General features: G+C 33.0%; 1 protein-coding gene and 1 long non-coding RNA gene across 2 annotated transcripts; both read left to right on the forward strand.

Moving 5' to 3' along the window:
• The first annotated feature begins 14,254 nt into the window (after window positions 1-14,254).
• LOC136064272 (uncharacterized) lies at window positions 14,255-19,455 on the forward strand. Its single transcript, XR_010625922.1, has 2 exons — window positions 14,255-14,439; window positions 18,622-19,455. It is a non-coding gene; the product is annotated as an uncharacterized LOC136064272 (long non-coding RNA).
• A 269-nt stretch (window positions 19,456-19,724) lies between these two features.
• Window positions 19,725-20,486, forward strand: LOC112031067 (enhancer of rudimentary homolog; the record flags this gene model as incomplete). The annotated part of the gene is made up of 2 exons (XM_024063746.2): window positions 19,725-19,825; window positions 20,149-20,486. Coding segments are annotated over 2 exons (192 nt in total), but the record flags the coding sequence as incomplete, so codon positions are not given.
• Between the last annotated feature and the right edge of the window lie 2,439 nt (window positions 20,487-22,925).

Raw genomic sequence — 22,925 nt, forward strand, 5'->3', positions numbered from 1 at the left:
TAATGCACATAGAATGCAATGTATGTCAATTTGAAAGCATTTAAATGAAAACCCAACCCAAAATTTCAATAAAAACTCATCAATTTTGAAAAACTCCAAAAATTTCAAAAAATCCCAAAACATAGGTTTCAAAACATGCAATGCATGAAAAAGGAAGGGAAAAATGCACTTACCAAGTGATTGAAACCAAGGGAAGGCCGAAAATCAAGAGGGTTTGAAGATTTGAGTGAGAAAATGGTGTTTGGGAGGTGAACAGCCATGGACAGATCGAGAGAGATCGAAGGAATGAAGTCTGAATCGGGAAAATCCCTTAAATAGACACCTCAGTAAATCTCGACAGCTGAGGTGTCGAGAGGTATCGAGGAAGCTGTCGATGAGGTATCAAGAGAAATGGCCTTCGACAGATGGAGGTGTCGAGAGGTATCGAGGTGCAAGATCAAATTTCAAACATCAGAAGCTCGATCGATCGACAAGGTGTCAAGGAGGTATCGAGGGGACAGAAACTTTCTCGATCAATCTATCAAGTGTCGAAGAGGTGTCGAGATTGCGATAAGAAAAAGGCTTGAGAAGCTCGACAGATGACCAGGTATCAAGGAGGTATCGAGCAAGCAATTGAAAGTAGTTTCTCGAGAAAAGAAAAACACAGACATAAATGCAATCCAACATACACCTCAACCAATGATCCATTCAACATATAAAGCTCTCAAAATCATCTCTCAACAAGAATTTAAGCACATGGATCCTTAAAAATACACACACACACTAAACAAGTCTAACCAATTTTATTTTTCAAAAACAAGTTAAGACAGTTTAGTGAGCATACATTAGCACATGTAAAACCTTTATGATAGTCAAATCACATTGTACCTGCACATGTATCAAAAGTAGCAGAGAATATTGCGTGTTGTGTATGAAAAACATCGCAAGATTGCATATGTGTATACATGTTATGACGATTTGAGATATGAGAAAATAACTTCAACTTACACACAATCATAACTGTTTGATGGGGACTATCACCTTCGAGGTACATCCTGTAACTCCCACATCTCCTAGAATACACGCTTGCAACCATATTTAAAGTATTTTTGATCTTTTTGCTTTTTATTTTCTTTGCATATTTTCTTTTATTTTAGCATATCATACATGGGCATATAAAAGAGAGAAAAGAAATACCCAAGATGTTAAGCATTTGACATCGCACTTTTGCTATGCCGAAGCATACGAATGTCTTTGACACTGCACTTTTGCTATGCCGAAGCATACAGGTGTCTTTTATGATTGGCAAGCAACAGTGGTGAGATGGTTATTTATGCCTTTCTCTTAGGATTTTATAGTTCTACCCGTCAAAAAGAGTGATATGAGTGTTAAGTTTTAAGAGATAACTTAATCTTACTCATCACAAACAAGAGCCACAAAGTTCACTTGCTTAGTTGTGCAAAGAGATGTTCATCTAAGCTACAAGAGATACAAAGTTTAGAAACTTTGTTTCAATGGCCATCCAAGGTATATAAGTACCAAAGTACACAAAACACACATTATTTTTGTATTTTTCTGATTTTTCAATTTTTTTTTTATATTAAAACAAAATAAACAAAACTGAAAGTAAACACACAAAACAAGTTAAATAAAGCAAAGCATTAAACTAGACTGACTCAACAAAAATGCAAAACACACAAGTAATGCAAAAAAAACAATAAGGGAAAAGAAAGTGATGAAATCACTTAGAGTCTTTTTTCTTCCACACCTTGGAAGAACCTTTCCTTTGATTGAATCCTTGAACCGGTGGTAAAGGGAAAGAATTGAAACCATTCAAGTTAGAAAGAAGCAAGAGGGCTTTTAAAATATCTCCAAGAGGAGCAAAAGAGGATTAAAGCTGATTTTGGCTTCCAGATGCTATCATGCCATTGCTCTGTTTAGTGGCTAGCCACTTATAGCAATTTGATCAAGTATGACCGGCAGCTCCACAATAATGACAGAGATGCTGCTTCTTTTGTTTAGGCTTTTGAGAGTTAGCCTTCTTAGCCCTAGGATTTTTAGCATCTTTCTTATCTTGTTTAAGAGGTGCTCCTAAAATAGATTTACCCTTGTCTAAGTTCTCACTAGCTAATTCAATTTTGATATCAATGTTCTTAATTTCAGTATTATTAGCAGGAGAAATAAAAACAGTATTGCTAGTAGAAGCAGTATTAGAGAAAGAAAGACCATACTCCAAGCCAGTTCGATCTAAAACAGATTTCTGATTGCCAAGCATCTTATCAAGCTTTGCACTTGAAGTCTTTTCCAATTGAGCTCTAACTTGAAACAGCTCAGCTTCAAGCTTCTTGATCTTTTCAGCCAAAAAGTTGTTCTCAAACCTCAGTGCTCCAATAATTTGATTCGCCTCATCAACCTTTGTGGACAACTCTTCACGATCAAGTTCCACATCACTAAGCTTCTTAGTGGCCAACCTATATAATTTCTCATGCTTCTCAGAGAGCTTGTAAAGCTTCTCATAGGCTGAGTGGATATCATCTTGATCATCCATCTTCTCAAATTTGGACTCCACCAATTCTTCTTTTTCATCCACTTCTTTAACAATCCCTTCAATAGGATTGACTATGGTAATGAAGGCATTTAAGATTCCGTTATCGTCATTGTCGGAATCATCTTCAAGCTCAGTGTCACTCAAGGTTGAAGCAAGTGCCTTACTCTTCCCAATGCTCTTGAGATATGTTGAGCATTCATGCTTCATGTGACCAAATCCATGACATCCGAAGCACTTTGGTCCAACCGAAACAGTGTACTGACCGCCATCCTTAGTGTCCTTCTTCCCTTTGTCTTGGTTCTTAAACTGAGAAGAACTAGATTGTCTGCGGTCCTTGTCAAAGTTCCCCCCATTGGCATTCTTCATAAACTTCTTAAACTGCCTTATAATGTAGGACTTCATCTTAGAATCTTCATCATCGGAAGACTCATCTGTATTACTGCTTTTTGCCTTCAAGGCCATGCTCTTGCCTTTACTAGTTTTGCCAATCCTAGATAGTCCTAGCTCGTAGGTCTGCAACTTTCCAACCAGCTCAGTCAAAGGAATTTTGTCAATGTCCTTGAATTCTTCAATTGCCGTAATCTTGGCATGGAATCTCTCAGGTAGAGATCTGAGAACCTTCCTTACAACCTTGGGTTCAAGGATGGTTTCCCCAAGATTGAAAGCTGAGTTCACTATGTCCTTTAGCTTGGCATAGAACTCACCAAATGACTCATCCTCCTCCATCTTAATTTCTTCAAAGCTTGTAGTGAGCCTCTGAAATTTTGAATCTTTGACAATCTTTGTTCCTTCATAGGTTGTCTGGAGGATGATCCAAGCCCCCTTAGCAGTTTCAGTTGAGGATATCTTCTTGAACTCCTCATTGGTGACTGCGCTAAATAGGGCATTTAACGCTCTGCTGTTGAAGTTAGCCGCCTTGATCTTTGCGTCATCCCAATCGGCCAGTTCTTCTTTTGGCTTGGTCCAGCCAATTTCTTCAGCCTGCCACACCTTCTCATCTAAAGATTGCAAGAAAGCTCTCATGCGTACTTTCCAGTATGCATAGTTAGTGCCATCAAATAAAGAATGTATAATTAATGACTGTCCTCTATCTATGACAAGCAGGGGTCAATAGATCAACACAGCAAAGATTAAACCTAATCAGAGTGTGCCTGCTCTGATACCACTTGATAGGCCACAATCTGAATAACTCCTTGTGATTAAACCAATTAATTAATTAGCCAAGTTATTAATTAATAAATTTATAATACAATTGCGTGGAAACACAAACAAATCACCAAATAACTAAATATGCCGCGAAAAATAAATGACACGATGATTTGTTTATGAATAGGGAAAAACCTCGCGGCAAAAACCCCACCGGGTAATTTTCAGGTCACCACTCCCGAAACTCTACTATAATCAAATCAAGCAGTTACAAGTAAAGGAATCCCAAGTACCTTACCAACTTACAGTTGAACTCTTACCCCAATACCCAATTGGACTTGATCTGTAGCGACAGTTCTCACCTTTGATGCACGGCTCCCAAGTACGTGACTAACCAATGCGCAGATCCCAATACGCGACTTCAGAACATCAACTTAAGGAAGAAAAGTTGGTTGCAAAATTTTTCAGTTCATCTTACACGATGAAGATCAAGAAGATGCTTGGTCATAAAACCCTATGATGCAAATACACAGCAACTTCTTTAGAGAAGATGAACTAGGTTAAGAACTTCGTCTTTTGATCACAATTTGCTTGAACAGAGATTACTCAATAAATTTGCAACTTGTGTCACACTTGACGGCTCTTAAAACAATCCTTTTATATGTTTAGGGTTTGGAGAAAAGAAGACCCAAAAACATATTCACGGATCCCAAGAAAATCAGATCAGAAAATCTGAATTTTTAAATCTCGACAGATAGCAAGTGTCGAGGTAGCTATCGAGCAGGTGTCGAGCTTTAATGAAATTGCACTTCAGCTAGCTTTTTCTTGGACAGACTTGATGACTTCAACACTTGACCTTGAAACCTTGTTTCTTGAAGTATTAAAAACACCTAGAACTACCCAATTACAAGTAGAGTGCGTTTTGTCAAAAAATTAGTCAATTTACATAAATAAGTGACATATGTTCTTAACAAGTAAAAATACATATGTCTTAACAGATTCTATTGTAGGTAGGTACTTTAGGATAGACTAGGTTTGTGGTAATATTCCTTGTACTTGTAATATCTTGATTTTGATTAGTAATTCTTGGAGTTGTGACCTAAAAATCACCTGGTGAGATTTTGCCTTGTGAGAAGTTTTTCCCATTAGTCAACAAATCACCATATCAATTTACTTTACACTACACTCTAGAGTATTTGGTGATTTGTTCGTGTCTCCACGATATTGCATGTAATCTAACCTAATTAATCAACTTAAGTAATTAAATTAATTAACTAGGGTCAATTTATAACCCAACACTTTCTATTGATGCAATTTAGTTTTGTGTTTTAAGTTGTTATATTTTTTTTTGTTATATTTGATTGTTAAATGTTATCCTATTGCATTATAGAGGTGGTATATAAGAATATAACATTATTCTATTACATAGCATGATTTGGATAATTTAGTGTTTATTTTTAAATATTTTATTTTTACTATTTTTCTTCTTATCTTATTTTATTCAATATTTAAATTAAGCGAAATCCACAATATCATTAAATTATTTATATTTTCTCTTTTTTTTTTTTTTTTTTAAATTAAACACATAATATTTTACTTAAATTCAGATAAATAAAAAATTTTCTCATAAGGTCTTCTCATGAAACATTACAATACATCAAAAGAAAAATATAATACAAAACACATGCCAATTTAGAAGCACTAAATTTATAATAAAAAAAAAATTTAACAGGATATCAAACCAAACATAACATAAACAAAGTAATAGTTATGGATATACTAACTTAATGGCTACAAAATGGAATGAAAAATAAATAAATAAACGTTACAACACATATTTAGTACTTTAGATTTATCATCAAATTTGGAAAACAATGGGATCATCATCATATTATTATTATTATTATTATTATTATTATTATTATTATTATTATTATTATTATTATTATTATATAAAACCGAAGCCTTTGACTTTTGGTTGACCTCTCCATAATTTTTCACGTTAGTATTTTTTATTTGAATTTTTTTAATTTGATTTAATTATTTTGATTTTATAGTATCAAATTGCAAAAAATTTATTAAATTTCTTTTAAAAATTAAATTTAGTTGTTTGATGCCATATAACCACTAAACTTAAAGGAAACCTAATTTATCACCTAATCAGGGAATTTTTAGATAATCCTAACAAATTATATAACAACTACATTAATATAAATCTACCTGAAAAAACGGAATATATCTCCATTAATTTGATAATTTCTACATTGATGACATTTAAAAAAAAAAAAATTCTATCATATTTCCTTATATTTATCAATCACATTTTTTTTCTCTTCTTTTTTTCATTTTTTTTATATTAACATTGATTAGAAATTATAATTTCAATAGGATTTAGACTCTATAATTATATCAAATGAGACTCAACAAATATATATCATTTTTAATTTCAATAGGATTTAAATTTTATATCAAATGGACTCTACCAACATATTCATCCTTTAAAAAAAATTATATAACAAAATTTGATTAGGAATCCATAACCCTATATTAGATTATAAATAGTTTGTTTTAGGGATTATTTGTTACAATTTCAACTCACCTTTTCATTCCTATATTATGTTTTAAATTTTTTTTTTTTTTTGGATTATTCTTCTAACACCACTCTATTGTACAGTCTCTTACATTGATTTTGGTTCTTAGAGCACCTTCAAAACAAAAGGTATGTAAAGTTTTCTTATCAGCTTTAATGTTAACATATATGAGAGATATTTTGGTTAATTAGAAAAAAATTTATGAAACATAAAAGGAAAAAAAAAAAAAAAAAAAACTAAAGAACGCACAATCTGAGGGAAAAAAAGTGACTATATTAGGCAAAGGCTTTTGGAGATTGTTGTTTTTATTTTTGGAATTATTTACGGTCATGTATATGCATGTATTGGGTTTAATTGAATTGGAATTATCTTTGAAACTTTGGTTTTGATTGAATAATGAAAATGGCAAAAGAAGTATGTTCCAATATTTGGAGTCTTCTATATATGTGTTGTTGTAGTATAAATTTCATTATTCATCTAGTAATCATGAATAATAATATTGCTATTTGCAACCATCATGATATGGTATCAATGATGTGATCATTCTGAATGCTTTCCTTTAGAATTTAGAAACAGTTTATTTTATGATTAAAAAAAATTTAAATTAAAAGTCTTTTGAAATTACTTTTTTTTTTTTTAATTATTGGATATGTTTGATCTTAAATAACTTCTATTAAACTCTATCCTTTATGGCATCATTAAAAAGAAAACTCAAATAGATAGGTATTGGGATATTATTTGGAACTATCATAATGGACTAACATATTACACATGGTTCGGATCTAACTATAACATCATATGCTATAAAATAAAAATTGGGCCTATGGTTCTCTTCTCTTTGCAAAAAATGGTTAAATTCTCATTAATTGTGATAGTTCACTTTTAGGTAAAATAGAAACTCTATTAAATAAGTTTTAAGAAATTAAAAATTCTATTTCAAAAGATTTCCAAAACATGAGATTTTATTTTAATTATTTTAATAATTTTATATTATAAAAGAATAAAATTTATACATTACATACAATCATTACTTCAGTTACCTTCTAAATGATAGAGGATATGAGAATGCAATTTGTGGATCTACTATCAAGATAACATAGATTTGATTGATAGTGGATAGTAGATAGTAGATAGTAGATTTGATTGTAGTTGCATCCCATGTGTTTGGTAAAAATTCATTTTAGACATCTTATATTTTATTCTCAAATCAACATCTCTACTATCAAATTTCTTATTGATCTGGGCATTCTTGGTAAGCTTCTACCTTACTTAGCTAATCATCTTTAGGAAAAGACCAAAAAGAGAACAAGACAAAATATAGTTTACTAGAGAACATCATTATGCTATTAATGTTTTTATGTATAGATACTTGAGTAAATTGATTTTTTTTTTTTTTTGGGCATTTATTATTTATTCCAATTATCCTTATATCTAGCTCCTTAAAGTAATTTTTAGAGTTCAAGACTTCAAGTGATAGCCTAGTAGTAATGGCATCCTTTGTGGTGTCCCATTATTTACTTAAATATTTCATATACGCACTGCCTATTTCATTTAACAATTTTGAATTAATATTTTGCTTTTTCATTTTCTCATTTTAGTCTCTTTGTAAGTTTTGAAATTGCACAACTTCTATTACAACAACTAGCACCAAATTAAGTTTACATTGTGGGAACAACAAATGCAATGCCTACGGTGCCCTAACTCAATTAGAGAATCTATCATCAATATCAATATATGGATTAGGCTTAAGCAAAGAATTTTGAGAGTTGACACAGTATAGAGTAATTAGTCACTGCTCCAGAAGTATAACAAGTATAGTTTGAGCTTAAATTGCCGTGGGTTTGGGATCCCAGAGGCAGTTCATGAACTTTGTTGTTCAGCGAGCCCATTGGTCTTACCATTTTCTTACAAATGTTATGTACATGTGCAAAGAACATAAGGATATTAATAGGATGGGAGAACACTTGGACGTTGCCCTGGCTTTTTTTTTTTTTTTTTTATAAAACTTGCCCTGGCTTTGGATCTAAGAGAGATGTATTTTTTGTTTCAAGTAAATATTATGTATTATAAGTAATTGGCTTTTTTTCACCATTTATTGGTCTTATTGAGAAATTACCTTTTTGATTGTGAACTTAGTAGAGGGCACAAACAAATTTTTGAAATTATTTCGTTTATTAACTGAATGGTATATACCATTTTGTTTGATTATTTTCTTTCTTGAATTTAAGAATTCTTTTTATTTTTCATGTTGCATTGAATTTTTTATTTTTTATTTTTTATATTTTTATATTATTCTCTTTTATATTTTTTATTTTTGGTCATTTGATAGTGCAAGTTAGCTAGGAGTGATATAGATAATTCTAAGTATATTTTAGTAACCATTAAATTTAATTATCCAAACATTTTAGTTGGGAGATCGTGAAAAATAAAAATATAAGCAAGTCAAAATTTTCATAACAAATAAATTTTATGAAGCTTTTAAAAAAAAAAAAAATCCAAACAAAATGACTACAAACATATCAAAAGGCAAAACATTTTAGGTGGGTTTGTGGGAGTTATGTAAGGACAAGATAGGAAACCTACACATATTGTAGGAGAGAGCTTTCATGTGAATTTTTCATAAGATAATTTTCCTCATTTCTCATTTATCCATTACATATAATCTTACAAAAAAAAAAAGGCTCTAAACACAACATATTAATTGCATATGTTGTAGTAAAACCATTGTAAGGCACAATAAAAGACGTGGAATCATAATCTTCAATAGCTAAGTCATTAAAGTAATATTCCAAGTGAATTTGCATCCAAAACGCATTTGCATCCGAGTGAATTTGCATCCAAGTGAATTTTTAAAGTAATATTGCAAGTGTTATTGATGCAAATCACATTATGAAGAACAAAGAGTTTTTATTATTTTCCTTTTCCTATTTGAATTAGGATTTATTTACTCTAGTACTTTGAATTAAAATCATTTTCCTAGTTGAATTGGGATTTTAATTGTTTTTCTTTTTCTAGTTAAATTGTTTTTCCTTTCTCAAGTACAAGTAGGATTATTATTTCTTTTCCTAAAAGGAGTAGGAGAAATTCTATTCCTATAAATACTCTTTATAGAAAGGCTATTTATGTTATATGTGTTCTTTAATAAAAGTTTGCTAGAGAGGTTTTCTCTATTTTTCCTACTAGCCTAGTGTTCTTGTAGAACTTAGGTTTCGTGGAAGAGTTGTAGTAATTGTGTGTTATAGATTTTGCTTCTACATGCCTACACTGCATCAATTATGTATAAGAGGAGATTATTTCAATAGCTAAGTCAATAGATGTGATAGTATTTTGCAAATGAAATTGTATTGAATCAAAATTTTATCAACGAAACATTAATTTGTCCGGCACAACTATGCAAAGTAAATATTGATAATGAATTGCATCAAGATTACATGGGTTAAAGACTTAAAAGTACAAATTAATTTTAGTAATGCACCAAAAAAAGAGTCCAAATCTTCTGTCTCATTTTTTCTACACCACTTTATACTCCACCAATAAAATCTTGACATGTGTACACTCATTTAATTCAAATCTAATTTTCAGCATTTTCTTATTTATAATTTCATAAAATGAATAAAATCTAAACCACCCCTATCAACCACCAGCCACCACCACTACTGCCACCCACCTTCACTAACGTCATTAACAGTCAGCCACCACATCACCAGTCACAGCCACCACTTTCACCTAATTTACACACCGCCAGAAACCCAAGCCAATCCCACTGCCCCTCTCAATCCCATTAACCACCATCGCTCCACCATAAATTAAAAAATTAAAAACCCATCAAGGTCAGTCACTATGTCGTTCTCTCTGGATTTGAAGCAGCACCACCAAGGTTAGTCACGCTAGATCTAAAGCACCACCACCACAACCACAAGACATTACTATCGTTCTCTCTCTTTAAGCTCAACCACCAAGCAAAATAGTAACAACTATAGCCAGCAAAAATCCAACCAAAATAAATCTAAGAGGAGTGAATGAGAGAAACAAAGGCTAAGAGCAAATTTGCCGCATGTTGTTTGGATAGAGCTCAGGAATATATATATATATATACACACACACATAAGCGTTTTTAAAATTTACAATTTCTTTAGTAGCCATGAATTACCAGTGGTTGAGGGTGGTGATGAAGTTTGTGTTGGTAGCGGAATGGCCATGTTGGTGGCAGTAGAGTTCGGTGGTGGTGCTAAGATGTGTGAGGATTTTTATTTTTATTATTTAAGGTAAGTGAAATAAGAAAAAGCAAAAAATAGGGAGTTAATTAAATCGGTGGACACATGACAGGCTTTTATTCGTGGTATATAAAGTGGTATAGAGAAAGTGGTACAGAAGATTTAGACTCCCAAAAAAGTGCGTTGATTCAAGTTAATTAAGAAAACTAGCGTATGAGCACGCGTGCTCAAAGGCTTTTTTATTTTTTTGATAAAATTTAACAACTTTCATCAATTATAATTTAGAATTACTACATTTTCCAATCACAAAAATACCTAAGGGTGTGATGAAAAAATTATTTCACCCATAAACACATAATATTCATTACTCTCCTAATTATTTTTGTGACTGGAAAATGTAGTAATTCTAAATTAAAATTTATGCAAATTATTAAATTTAATCCAAAAAATAAAAGAACCTCTGAGCACGCATACTCAGAGGCTAGTGAGGATTGATGAATGAAGGTAAGGAGGATGAGTTTGTGTTTGATGTATTTGGTGAAGTAGTGATTGAGGTGGATGGGTTTGTGTTTGATGTAGTTGGTAAAGTAGTGGTTGCAGGGGATGATGCTGATTCGACCATATTGTGGGTCTTTAATGCTCTAATACCATAAAAGAGCAAAGTAATAGTTTGCATAGATTTTGGGCGAATGAATTTTCCTCTTTTGCTATTGTTAATATATATAGTACACTAGATATACATGACTTGAGTAGATCAAATAGAGTACAAGTATTTGAATTGAACTGAATTTCTATCTATATTATCTCTCATCGTGGTGTAGCTTGTTATCTTGATAAGGCTTATTTGAATTTTGATCATTATCTTCACCTATTGTTCCAATAATAGATTCATAAAATTTGGTGTTCGTTATTAACGGGAAGAGATTCTTGCTCATATTCATAAAATTTGATAAACAAATATTCAACAATTACAAATTCAATGTAATTTTGTATTCTTTCTTAAATTTTTGTACAACTCCATATCATATTTTGAAAGAATAAAAATCAAATAATAGAATATAATAAATACAACTAAACTTAGCAACAACATCCAAATTTCTTTTATTTAGGAAGAGAAGCAAAAATATAGATAACAAAATTATATAAAATATTTTTTTAAATTAAAAAATATATTAAATATAGGTCTGTTGGGTCAAGTTAGGCCAATTTGTAAATCTTATGACCCAAACCCAACCCGACCCAATGTAAATAAATAATAAATTCATGAATCAACCTAGTGGGTTGGGTTTGGTCAGGTTGGTGTTCACTAAACACCTCTACAAATTAGAAACCTAAACAAGATCCCATGTCTGGTCGCTTATGGACTGTCATTAATTAAATGAGATATGGCCTAACATAAAATTCACTATGTGACCCAACATTAACCAACACACACCCTTTTGTCTCGTTTGTGCATGCTTGTTTCTTAAAAAGGAAAAGAAAAAAAAAAAAGTAATTGTCTTGCATCGCTTAAAAGAGTGTATTGTATATAGTGCAATTTGTTCCACCCTCCCTTAAAAGTTATTATAACTTTTGAGTGAAGTTTGTGGTGTGCCTTTTTATTAGAACATTTTCTCCTCTCCCTTGTGAGTGTGTTTGTTTCTTAAAAAAATATAATAATAATAATAATAATAATAATAATAATAATAAACTAACTGTAAGGTCGGTTTTTGTTGCCCAAGCCCAAAGGATATGGGTTAAAGGCCCAACGAACTCAGAACAATAAATTTGTAGAGAGTGGATCGAAAGAGCTGGACTGGATATGAAGCACAGAACAGTTGGCTAGGCTACGTGCAATGATGATAACCTGAACTGAAGTTTGGATCACTCTATGAATGAATGTCCGAAGAGGCATTTTATTGAATAAACCGTGATTACAATATTCAGAGCTACAATAAAGTCTTTCTCTCTCTTTCTCTTTCTTTTTTCCCATCCATATTATCAGGGACCCTTCTTCTTTATATAGCATCCCTTCCTATCATCTCCATCGTCCACTTGTTCTTCATCCAAGCATCCACTCGAGTATACGTCACGTCGTGTGTCTGCTTTAGTTCTTTGTGAGTGGCGGTAGCTAAGGTCGCATTGTTCAGGGGTCTTCTCCACATAAATGCGGTCAGAAAAGCTGTTGCAACACATTAAATGCGGTGGTACCAGCTTTTCCTTCAGATATTTCTTAGTTCTGATCATTTCTGGATCCACCCAGGATCTATCATGGCCGTTGGAACCGTTGGGGAAGATTAGTCGGACCCTCCACACGTTCGTTTGATCCAGGCTCATCATAGCCGAGGAGCAAGACATCCTCGGACAAATGGTGACCTCTTCGGACGACACTCCCCTTCTGCTTCTGGGCCTCCTGCTTTAGATGGGCCGCCCCAACCACCTATTAATCCTTAGAAATGCAATAGTCCTTAACAGGCGGTTCCGGGCCCGTTAGGTAGCTTTGGGCTTTTTCCCCCCACACTAACATACACATGTTCTAAACAATCTAACATTATCTATTCTTCCCATAAAAAAATTTATGTTTAAATATAGTTTTAAAATTCCCCCCGAGGCCCAAAGAAAAAAATTTATTGATATTTTTTTAGAGCTGCACTTCTCTTTTCTAAAAACTTAGACTTCCCCCCTTTTAATTGGCCTAGCCCAACTAGCAACTATCAAACTCAAAAACTTAACAAAAACAAAACTTAAAAAAAAAAAAAAACTAGTTAGCCAAATATTAGAGTACTAGCATTAGATATTCTAAATGATAAATATTTAGTATTTAGAACATCAAATACAAAAAACACTATTGTATGAGACATTTCAAATGTTATATTAAAGTAGGAAAAATAAGTTTTGGTTTGTGAAATTAATTTTTTTTTTGCAACAGCTGATGCTCTTAAAAAACAATATTATTTTGTCTTTATTGGTAGATGATTACATCTTAATGTATTAAGAAATAATAATTTTGTGTATTTATCTTAATTGATATTTTGTTAGTACCATATAGATACCTACTTAGATTTTCTTTTTCTTTTTTTGGTAACACTTGGGCCCGTAACTTGAAATCCTAGATTTGCCTCCACCCCCAATTGTCCTAAGCCCAAAGAAAAATGGAATATTTATGTCATGATGAAAAAACCAATGCTAGGAATGTATAATTTTTCATAATTTGTTATCGTGAAGTGTGTATATAACTACTGTATATACATATTGGATTTGAATTAATGGTATATGCTCCTCCATGATAATTTTTATCACGAACGAGTCACAATAAATCAAGTATATAAAAAAGTTGTAAAATTTTTTGGGTCTCCAACTCAAGAAAGTCTAAAAACACCACACACACACAAAAAAAAATTGACACTTGTTAATGTGAGATATTGTTATTTTTAAATAAAAGAAAATTGTACGAATGGTAAACTAGATAAGAACTAGTGAATGTTTGCCAATTCAACAAATGTGTAAAAGGTTGTTAAATCTTTTTTTTTTTTTTTTTTAAATCTAATCCACATAATTTTTCATAATTTTTTGTCACAATTGTGACATAGAAAAGTGTAATTGGTGAAGAAAAAATAGTAAACCTATATACAAATGATGATTAACTACTCACACATTGTCACGTTATAGTAGTAGTAAAAAAAAAATGAATAATTTGTAATTTTAGAACTCTAACTATTCTTTATTCTTTTTATTTTTCACTCCTCCAACCCATTACTTATTATGTTGGGCTATACAGTGTCTTTGAACTTGACCCATATGGTAGTGGCCCAATATGGGAGTCAACATGAAGTCGTCCCCCTCCATCTCTTTCTTCTTTGCCTTTTGGTTCCTGTGCTAAGTAATTGTACCTTTTTATTACTATAATATTCTTTTCTCGCGTCGCTGCAATAGCTTCTTTCTCCCAGAATCATAGTTCAGTTCCATTCCATACACACACATGGTAATGATATTTCTTTTCCTTTTCTCTTTTTCATTTATTTATTTTTTATTTTTATTTTTAATTTTGGTGTTAAAATTTAAGGCTCTGGTATTTATACAGTGTGTGAAGGCTTTGCTTGGTTGCTGAGAAAATGTAGGAAAACATAGGGATTTTGAAGGATTCGATTATGCGTAGTATTGTTCTGTGTTTTCAAATTGTTTGGGAATGAAACTAGCATACAACATTAGGCTTAATTTTCTCGCCCCCACCCTCCCACTCTTTACTCCTGTTTTCTAGGGAATCAAACGGAGAGCTAGGGTTTTAATTCCTGTTTCACGTGTTACATGATTTTGGATTTTTTTTTTTTTTTTGGTTACTATTATCGTATTCTGATTATAGATATAACCTTTTCCTTTTGGTGTATCAATTAATTTGATTTTTTTTATTAAAAAAAAAAATTTAATGGGTTAGTTTTTATCAGTTTTATTTCAGTAAGTTTACAAATATATTGTATTCCTTTTGTTAGAACACTGTTCAGAAATAATAAGAACAGTTAAAGCATCAAATGTTTACTGTTGTTTATTTATTTATTTGTATACACTTTTTGGAAGTACTTTTCAGTGATTGATAATGCATAAGCTGTTTTTAGCTCAAGCTGTAATTGGATTTGGCAATTTCTAAGTTCTAACATGTGATGTTCGATGATTTTGACTCTAAATCTTTTTTTTTTTTCTTTGGATGTTAAAACTTATTCTTGATTTGGGGCCTAGAATGATCTCTGGTATGGGATTCTAAATTGGTTTTCATGGATAGAAAGTCATTGATGTATTCCTACTTGCCAGTTTAGTGATCTGGTTTATTTACAATTTTACACTTTTCAAAAAAATTCATGCTTGTCCATTGAAGTGATCTGGTTTAGTGATATGGTTACTTTGAAAGTTGTCCATAAGGTTCACTGAATAGCTTATATTTATAATGTATAATCACCAGTTACTTTTTTGTAATCTGGTTTTCATGCATATTAATAATGCTAGTATTTATTGGGTTAATATCTGCATATTGTCCATACTTCAAGTGGGGAATGATGATCTATGCATATTGTCCATACGAGGGTAAGGGAAATGATATTTGAGGACAAGGATGCAGAATTATCCCTCTTTATTTGGTCCAAAATTAACTTAACCAGAATTAGTTTTCTTTTCAGCGCTTCTATACTTATTATAATTTATAACCCTTTCTATTATGCATCAAGCTCTAGGATTCTTCAATCTTACTACAAGGGAAATTTGTTACCTTCATGGTAAAGATTGGGAAAATTATACCAAACCTCTCTTGATATTTTACAAAACAGCAATCCCCACAAATTTCAGCTAAAATAACAGTCAACCCCAAAAATCAGCTTTGACTTTAATACAGTTAACAACTGTTGGAATCTTCGATGGATTAACCTACCCTTAGTAAAATAAAAGCGTTCTTATTTTGCCCGTGGCTAATCACTAGGATTACTGTTGTGCCCAGACTTTCTTTATCCACTATAAAATGAATATTTTGCCTCTAAAAACTCCAGCAAAGTTCCAAAATTATCCTTGATAATCAAGTGTGTGGGGTGGGGGGATTACACACCCAGGGAAATAATCAGGTGCTGAAAGAGCTTTGGACACCCACTTTAGCAAGAAAGAATCCCTCCCTGTCCCATTTCCTCTCCTTTTTCTTTTTCCCTCTTTAGTTTCACTCATATTTTCCCTCTATTTCTCATTTAAGTTGACCCATGTCTGCAGCGTTGTTGGAGCTATAGAAGATCCAGATACATGAAATTGATTAAGGAGTTGACTAGAACTATAGATTTTGAGAATCACAGATGGAATGACAACGATGGGTTGAAGGTGCTGTGAGTGTGGCTGCTGGCATGGAATGGAAATATGGTTCTCATTTGCTGTGCTTGATGGGTCTTGATGGTGTCCATGCTAGGTTGAGTTTGGTGATTTAGGGTGTTGCGATGAAGTTTTTTTGAATATTCGTTTGGTGTGTGTTTAGGTGTGGTCAGTGCTATTGATGAGTTGATTGGGTAAATTTGGTAAATTGTGTTAGAATTGGAGGATGATGGATATGCTTAATGCTTATGGTCATGGATTGGTGGAGGATCAATGTATTCAATTGCCACCTCATTCTATCAAAGCCATCTCTTCTTGGTGTATTGGCGTATAGTAGTTTGAGGATAGAATCGACCAACTCTAATTCCCAATCACTAAAATGACTATAAAACATTAGATTCCAATAGCTCATGTTTCTTTGATTTTGACACTCTAGGAACAAGTTGATTGAATCATCTTTGTCAACTTGAAAAGAGAACAATTCCGGGGACAATTCCTTCAAAGGTTGGTCCCCACACCACCTATCCTGCTAAAACCTCACTCAATTGCCAAACCCTATCTCAAATTGTATGTGGCACGCCATTTTTGGTGAAATCCCTATGTCGAATATGGGTACTATGCTAAAACTCCTGCTTGAGTGTCAGATTCCATCCATAAAAAACAGTTGCGACACGGTAGAGCTAAAAAAAAAAGGATCGGCTGGCAAGCACACTACCATCGATCTCTTTCATTAGTCAGGACCGCTTCAAACAAACCTAGTTCACTCTATCTCTCTCACACTCTCTCTCTTTTTCTCACGGCTTAACTCAAGGCCACTTACAACTATAAATCGGCGACTGGCAAGTCGCATCACAACCATCCCACCATCAACTATTGAAGCACCGCAACGGTAAGTCTCTCTCACTTGTTTGCACTCTCTGGGTCTTTCTCGCGTCACACATCTAGTTTTGAATTTTTTTTTTTTTTTTTCCTTCTTCTTTGGAATGATGGCTGTTGGAATATATACTTATCTAATGTTATCTTAGGTTAGTTTGTTACTATTTAATGATCTAATGTAGAAATATGTTAGTTGCAAGTTATTTATTATTAATAATGGTGGTTTTAAAATTAATTAACAGCAATAAAATCTTTGAAACATATCTGAAATTAATTTAATGGCAATAATAGATGGCGAAGAAGCGCAAGGACTCCCATAAAATGTTGTTAAAAATTAAAATACAAACCAAGAGTTCAAAAAAACAGCATTCAACATCAAGCTAAGAAAAGAAAAGACAATCATGACTCTATTAAAAATTCCTCTACAACCTCTCCAACCTATTTGCCATGTACTATTGAATTTTAAATAAGGAAAAATAGTATTTTGGTAGACTCGAGAGCGTACTCTTCATGAATGTCAACCTTCCTCCCTTTGGCAAATATAATTCCCTTTCCCCCCTTATTTGCATATTATGTTTTGGATCCAGTATCAGCACTTTCTCATGACCTTATCCCTTTCTGCCTTATTTTTTTGTTCATTATTCCATTTTTTACCCTCCCAAAATGCTTGTCTTGTTTTAAAAGTGTTAAAAATTCCCTCAATTTTCTATTTTGACTTCGTTTGGTTTTCTTAGAGTTGGAGGGAACTTGGTATTATTTGTCCACCATGGGAAAACTATTGAAGTTTTATATAGATAGTGTAGCATATGGTATTGTTTGAGTGAGAGATCACCATTGGTGAATTGGGGCTTTAGGATCAGGAGTTTTTGTTTGTTATATGGTATTGAGAGTTTGTTTTGGGCTAGTTTGTGTTTGTTAGAGGTTTTGAGTGTATTTGTAATCCTATCGGTGATTGTGGATATTGGTTGACATTGTAAGCATTGAGTTGGCCAAAACGCGTTATAAGAGTCTCATCTTGTGTAGATATTTTTATTTATTTTTGTCTGTTTGTGTTAATGGGCTTTTGCTAGCTCCAAATTACAATAAAAAAATCAATAATCTATAATTTACTCAATATACCTCTTCTCTTTATTTATTTAGGTTTAAATTCTTGAAAGTTAAAAGATCAATTGTGTTCATGTGTGATTAACTTTGATAGATAAAATACTAAATGACATTCCCCTAAAAAGATCTGTTTTCTAAATTGTACGAACAAAATGGGACTGAAGGATTATTAGTTTTGTGTGTGTATGTACTAATGTAGCTATTTCTATCAGTTTCTCCCTTAAAATCTGTGAATGATCTTCTCTTGAGCATGTAAGGTTTTGTTTGAAATAGTTCATCTTTACTTCTGTGATTGATACATGCTTGTTACTGGCTATGGTGATGACTAATTGTCTTCTGTCTGTATATGTAGGCTAATAAACACACTATTATTTTGATGCAAACTTCCCAGAACAGAGCTACTAGAACATTTATGGATTATGAATCAATTAGTCAAGCTATGGACGGTACGTAATGAGCTACACCATCTTCATTATTATCATCCACATCTTTTGCTCTATGTTACAACAGCAAAACTTTGATATTTCTGGCAAAGTTTAAGCAATTAATGTGGTGGTTTTATTTACTTTGACGGATGATCCTCTTGTTTTATTTTGCTTCCCCCCTCCCCCCAAAAAAAATTCCTTTATTAATATTTACCTCCATATATTTGTTTTATGTCATGTTTTTCTTCAACAAAGCAATTGAATTTGTGGTTTTATGTCAGTCTAATAAAGCTTACTATTACTGTATAGGAGTGATTGATTTGTTTTTCAGGGGCACTCTTCCTCATCTGAGTATAAGATTTAATAAGGCCTAGATGTAGAGTCCCATGGCTGGGAAAAGATATTTTACCTTATTTTAAATTTGCTGGAATCAGTTTAGATATTGTTGGGTTACTTTAAAATCTCTCTCTCTGTCTAAGGACCCAAGGGGTAAAAATTTTGGCAGCCCTACAGATAGCTGCTTTTCTTCAGCATAAGCAGCTCCTGTTGTGTTTTGGTGGAAACAGGCTAGGTCTCCCCTGGAAGCAACTGCTGCACTACAGCAGATTTTGGGAAGGAGTTGGGGCTTTGCTTTTTCAAAGCTGATGTTCTGGTAGCAAGCTTCTAGTTTAGTGAATTATTTTGATGGTCAAATCATCCTCGTTGTATTTTCAACTTCCATGATTCCATCCAATGATATCAATTTTTGTTTGTGACATTCACATCACGTTTACTACAATATTTCCAAATACTCAGCAAAGAATTTTAGCTGTGTACTGCTGCTTCTGCAAAACATGTACCAAATAATTTTTCAGCCAAAAAGCTACTGCTGCTTCTACACAGCAATTACTTAACTGCATCTTTTTTAAAGCTGCAGCATAACCAAATTGGCCATAAATGTGACAAGAAGGAAAAGTTGCCTTGTCCAACAAAAGAAATGTAGCCTCCACTCCAACAACCCCCCCCCCCCCCTCTCTCTCTGCTCTCTCTGCATGTTTATAAGGAATTAAATCCAGCAATCCGAAACATCACATATGACATTGCAGATCTCTACAATTTTATTGATGGCCTTGCAGACATGAGCGCCTTGGTGTATGTCTCTCTCTCTCCCTCTCTCTCTCTCTCTCTCTTAAATGTGGCACTTACAACACTTGAAACTTGGTAACTGAACAATTTAAGAGATTTATATCCATGATCCCAAAAACTGAAAGGAGAAAATTTTTAGTGTCCAGAGGAACTAACCAGTCAATCGTCCATTAGAGGATTTATTAACAATATAATTGTGAATGTTGTTTTAAAAATTTGTTGTGGTGATTATGAATATACCCTTTTATGCTAAGGGAAGTGAATGTTTATCTTACAATGCCTTGATGTGATTGCTGATATATTTGCCCTTTTTTTTTTCTGGCTTACAGTTATGATCACTCAATCCAGGGTTATTTGCCATATGACCGAGAGTGGATTAAACAGCGGACATTTCATCATCTTAAGAAATTGGCACACTGAATGTATTATGATGCGGCAGCTTAAGTCTCTAGTTACTGCTAGATTGTCTGTAGAATTGGATCCTGTAGACTGGTAATGGGTATGATGTGTAGCTTTTGAGCTGTATGTGGGTTTTGCATCTGATATGGAGTTTGGGAGTTGCTCTGTCTTTGTGCACATATGTTTGAGAACAAAGGTGGCTTTGTGCCAAGTTTAAGATGATTAGCAATTATTTGCTAATTGGTAATATTATTCTATAATTGAAGTACTCACTGGTCTTAGAAATTTAACCTTGGTATATAGGGTTCTGGTACTTCGGTTGAATTTCTCCCGTTTCTGGATCTGCCTGCCTAAATTGTTCAGCAACTGTTCACATGAATTCACTTCCATTATTCCCCACACCCATGACCCAACCCGCTGTGTCAACCTAACAAAAAATTAAAGGAAAAGAAAAAGAAAATATTATCCAAAACTATTTGTCATTTTGATTAATATCACAGTGAATTAGGAAAATAATTATTCAGTCTTTCGTGAGCAATGCTCTTTACTCACATAATAATTATTCCTTATTCAATAAAGTAATAAATATTTTTATATGTACTCTCTCTCTCTCTCTCTCTCTCTCGTGAAGTTATAAGAGCGATGATGAGATGACGTGGGAGATTTGATGATGTTTTGGTTTTTGGATCGGGTTAGGAGAGTCAACCATGTTGAGGAGGTTAAAGGAGCGAGAAATTGTGATATGCAAATTTGGGAATCCATTCCAATATTATCACCCAACATGTGAATAAGAATGTTATTTCATGGTTGATAGGGGGAGTGATAAATACATCAATGAGACAGTGATTGATTGGATTCAAGTAAAGGGAATAAAAGAACCATTGAGAGACCTAAAATAACACCGGTGGTCGTAAGAAAATAATTCTTATTATTTTGATAGTCGCAAGAAAATAATTCTTATTATTTTGATAGTTATCACCACGGATGAAGAAGAATTTAATCCATAATTATTCTTGTAAAGGAGATAAGGCAATGTCACTAAGTTACAAAGTTTTTGGCAAAAAATAAAATAAGGTTAATTAAGTAGATGATAAAGATTTTTTTTTTTTGGGATGTATTAGATCATAGTAAAGAATAATATATGTGGATGATTTTAGGCAATTGGCTTCCCGGCTTCCTCAAATTTGTTTTAATCACTGCTTTCGGGAAGTAAACAAATGTGCTGATAGCTTCAGTTAGAATGGGATCTTGTCAAGATTCGGATTTTATTTTACATGTTACTCCGTCTGTGGACACAAATACAGTTTATAAGGCTGATCTTTGTGGATTGTATTCTAATATGAGTTGTCCTAAACCTTTGTTTGTTATTTAATTTTAATGAATTCCCATTCTTACCCAACAAAAAAAAAAAAAAAGGTAGAATATATGTGGTCAATCATGATTAGTTAGTTAAGGATCTATAATGACTTCCAAGTTTTGGGATTAAAGGCTTTGTTGTAGATATAGTATTTTAGTCTAACTTCTTAAACTCTTGATAATATTAGTTATATTTCTTGTGTGTGTGTGTGTGTGTGTGTGTGTGTGTGTTTGTTGTTGTTGTTGTTGTTTTTTTTTTTTTTTAAATAGTAATTGTTCCACATTATTTAAGAGAGTATGTTGTATATAACATAGCTCATTCTACCCTCCTTTAAAAGTTAAGGCTTCATTTGGTTGAGGGGTAGAAAGGTGGGGAGATAAAAAATGCAGAGGGGGATGAAAAAGTGGAGAGATAGAAGATATTTCAATTTTCACTCATATTGTTTGGTTAGGTGGGGGTGAAAAAGTGAAGATGAAAAATTATTTTGTTTGATTGAGAAGAAATATGAGATGAAAGAAAATGCATATTGTATAAATTTACTCTCATACTCTTAGTAGATCATTTTTTTAAAAAGATTTTATTAGGTGAAAAAACCAAAATTGAGGGTGTAGAAATAAAAAATAAAGGCAGGCATGTAACTTAAAAAGGAAAAGGTGAAAAAAAAGTTTTCAACGTTACATAGATATAGGGGAAGATCTGGGGGTAGACAGTCAATTTCCACCAGCTCCCTCTCTTCTCCCCCATTTTCCACCTTGATTTGGGGGGCTAAAATATGGTGGACCCAAGGAAAAAATAGTTGAGCCCCACCTATTTTCCTTCTCCCTTTTCCATCCCAAAAAATCATCATAATTAAACATAGTTTAAAAGCTATCATAAATTTTAGGTTGTGTTTGGTTCATGTAAAATATTTTTCAAAAAATAAATATTTATTGGAAAATAAATATTTTTCGGAAATGCTATTTTCGGGAAAGGAAAATGTATTCAGGCTATTTGGCTACCTTGGAATTCGTTTTACGGAAAATCAATTCCGATGTTTGGTTCGTTCAAACATTTCTACGGTGTTTTACGAAAATCCACCGGCACCCACACACCATCACCTATAGAGAATCCACCACCACCCACACACCGGCACCACACAACACAAAAACCACCAAAACACCACCACCCGCACCACCACAATAACAACAACAAAAAAAATTAGAGATCAAAGAGAGATAGATCAGGAAAGAGAGAGATTCAATTTGGCCTGGAGGACGGTGGTGGCCAAATCAGTAACGGTGGTTCGAGCTTGGGCCTTTTGGTGACGAGATCGGTGGTTCAATTTAGAGGCGATAACGATGATGGGGGTTG

This window comes from Quercus suber, unplaced genomic scaffold (assembly GCF_002906115.3).
Source record: "Quercus suber isolate HL8 unplaced genomic scaffold, Cork oak 2.0 scaffold_655, whole genome shotgun sequence".
NCBI lineage: Eukaryota > Viridiplantae > Streptophyta > Magnoliopsida > Fagales > Fagaceae > Quercus > Quercus suber.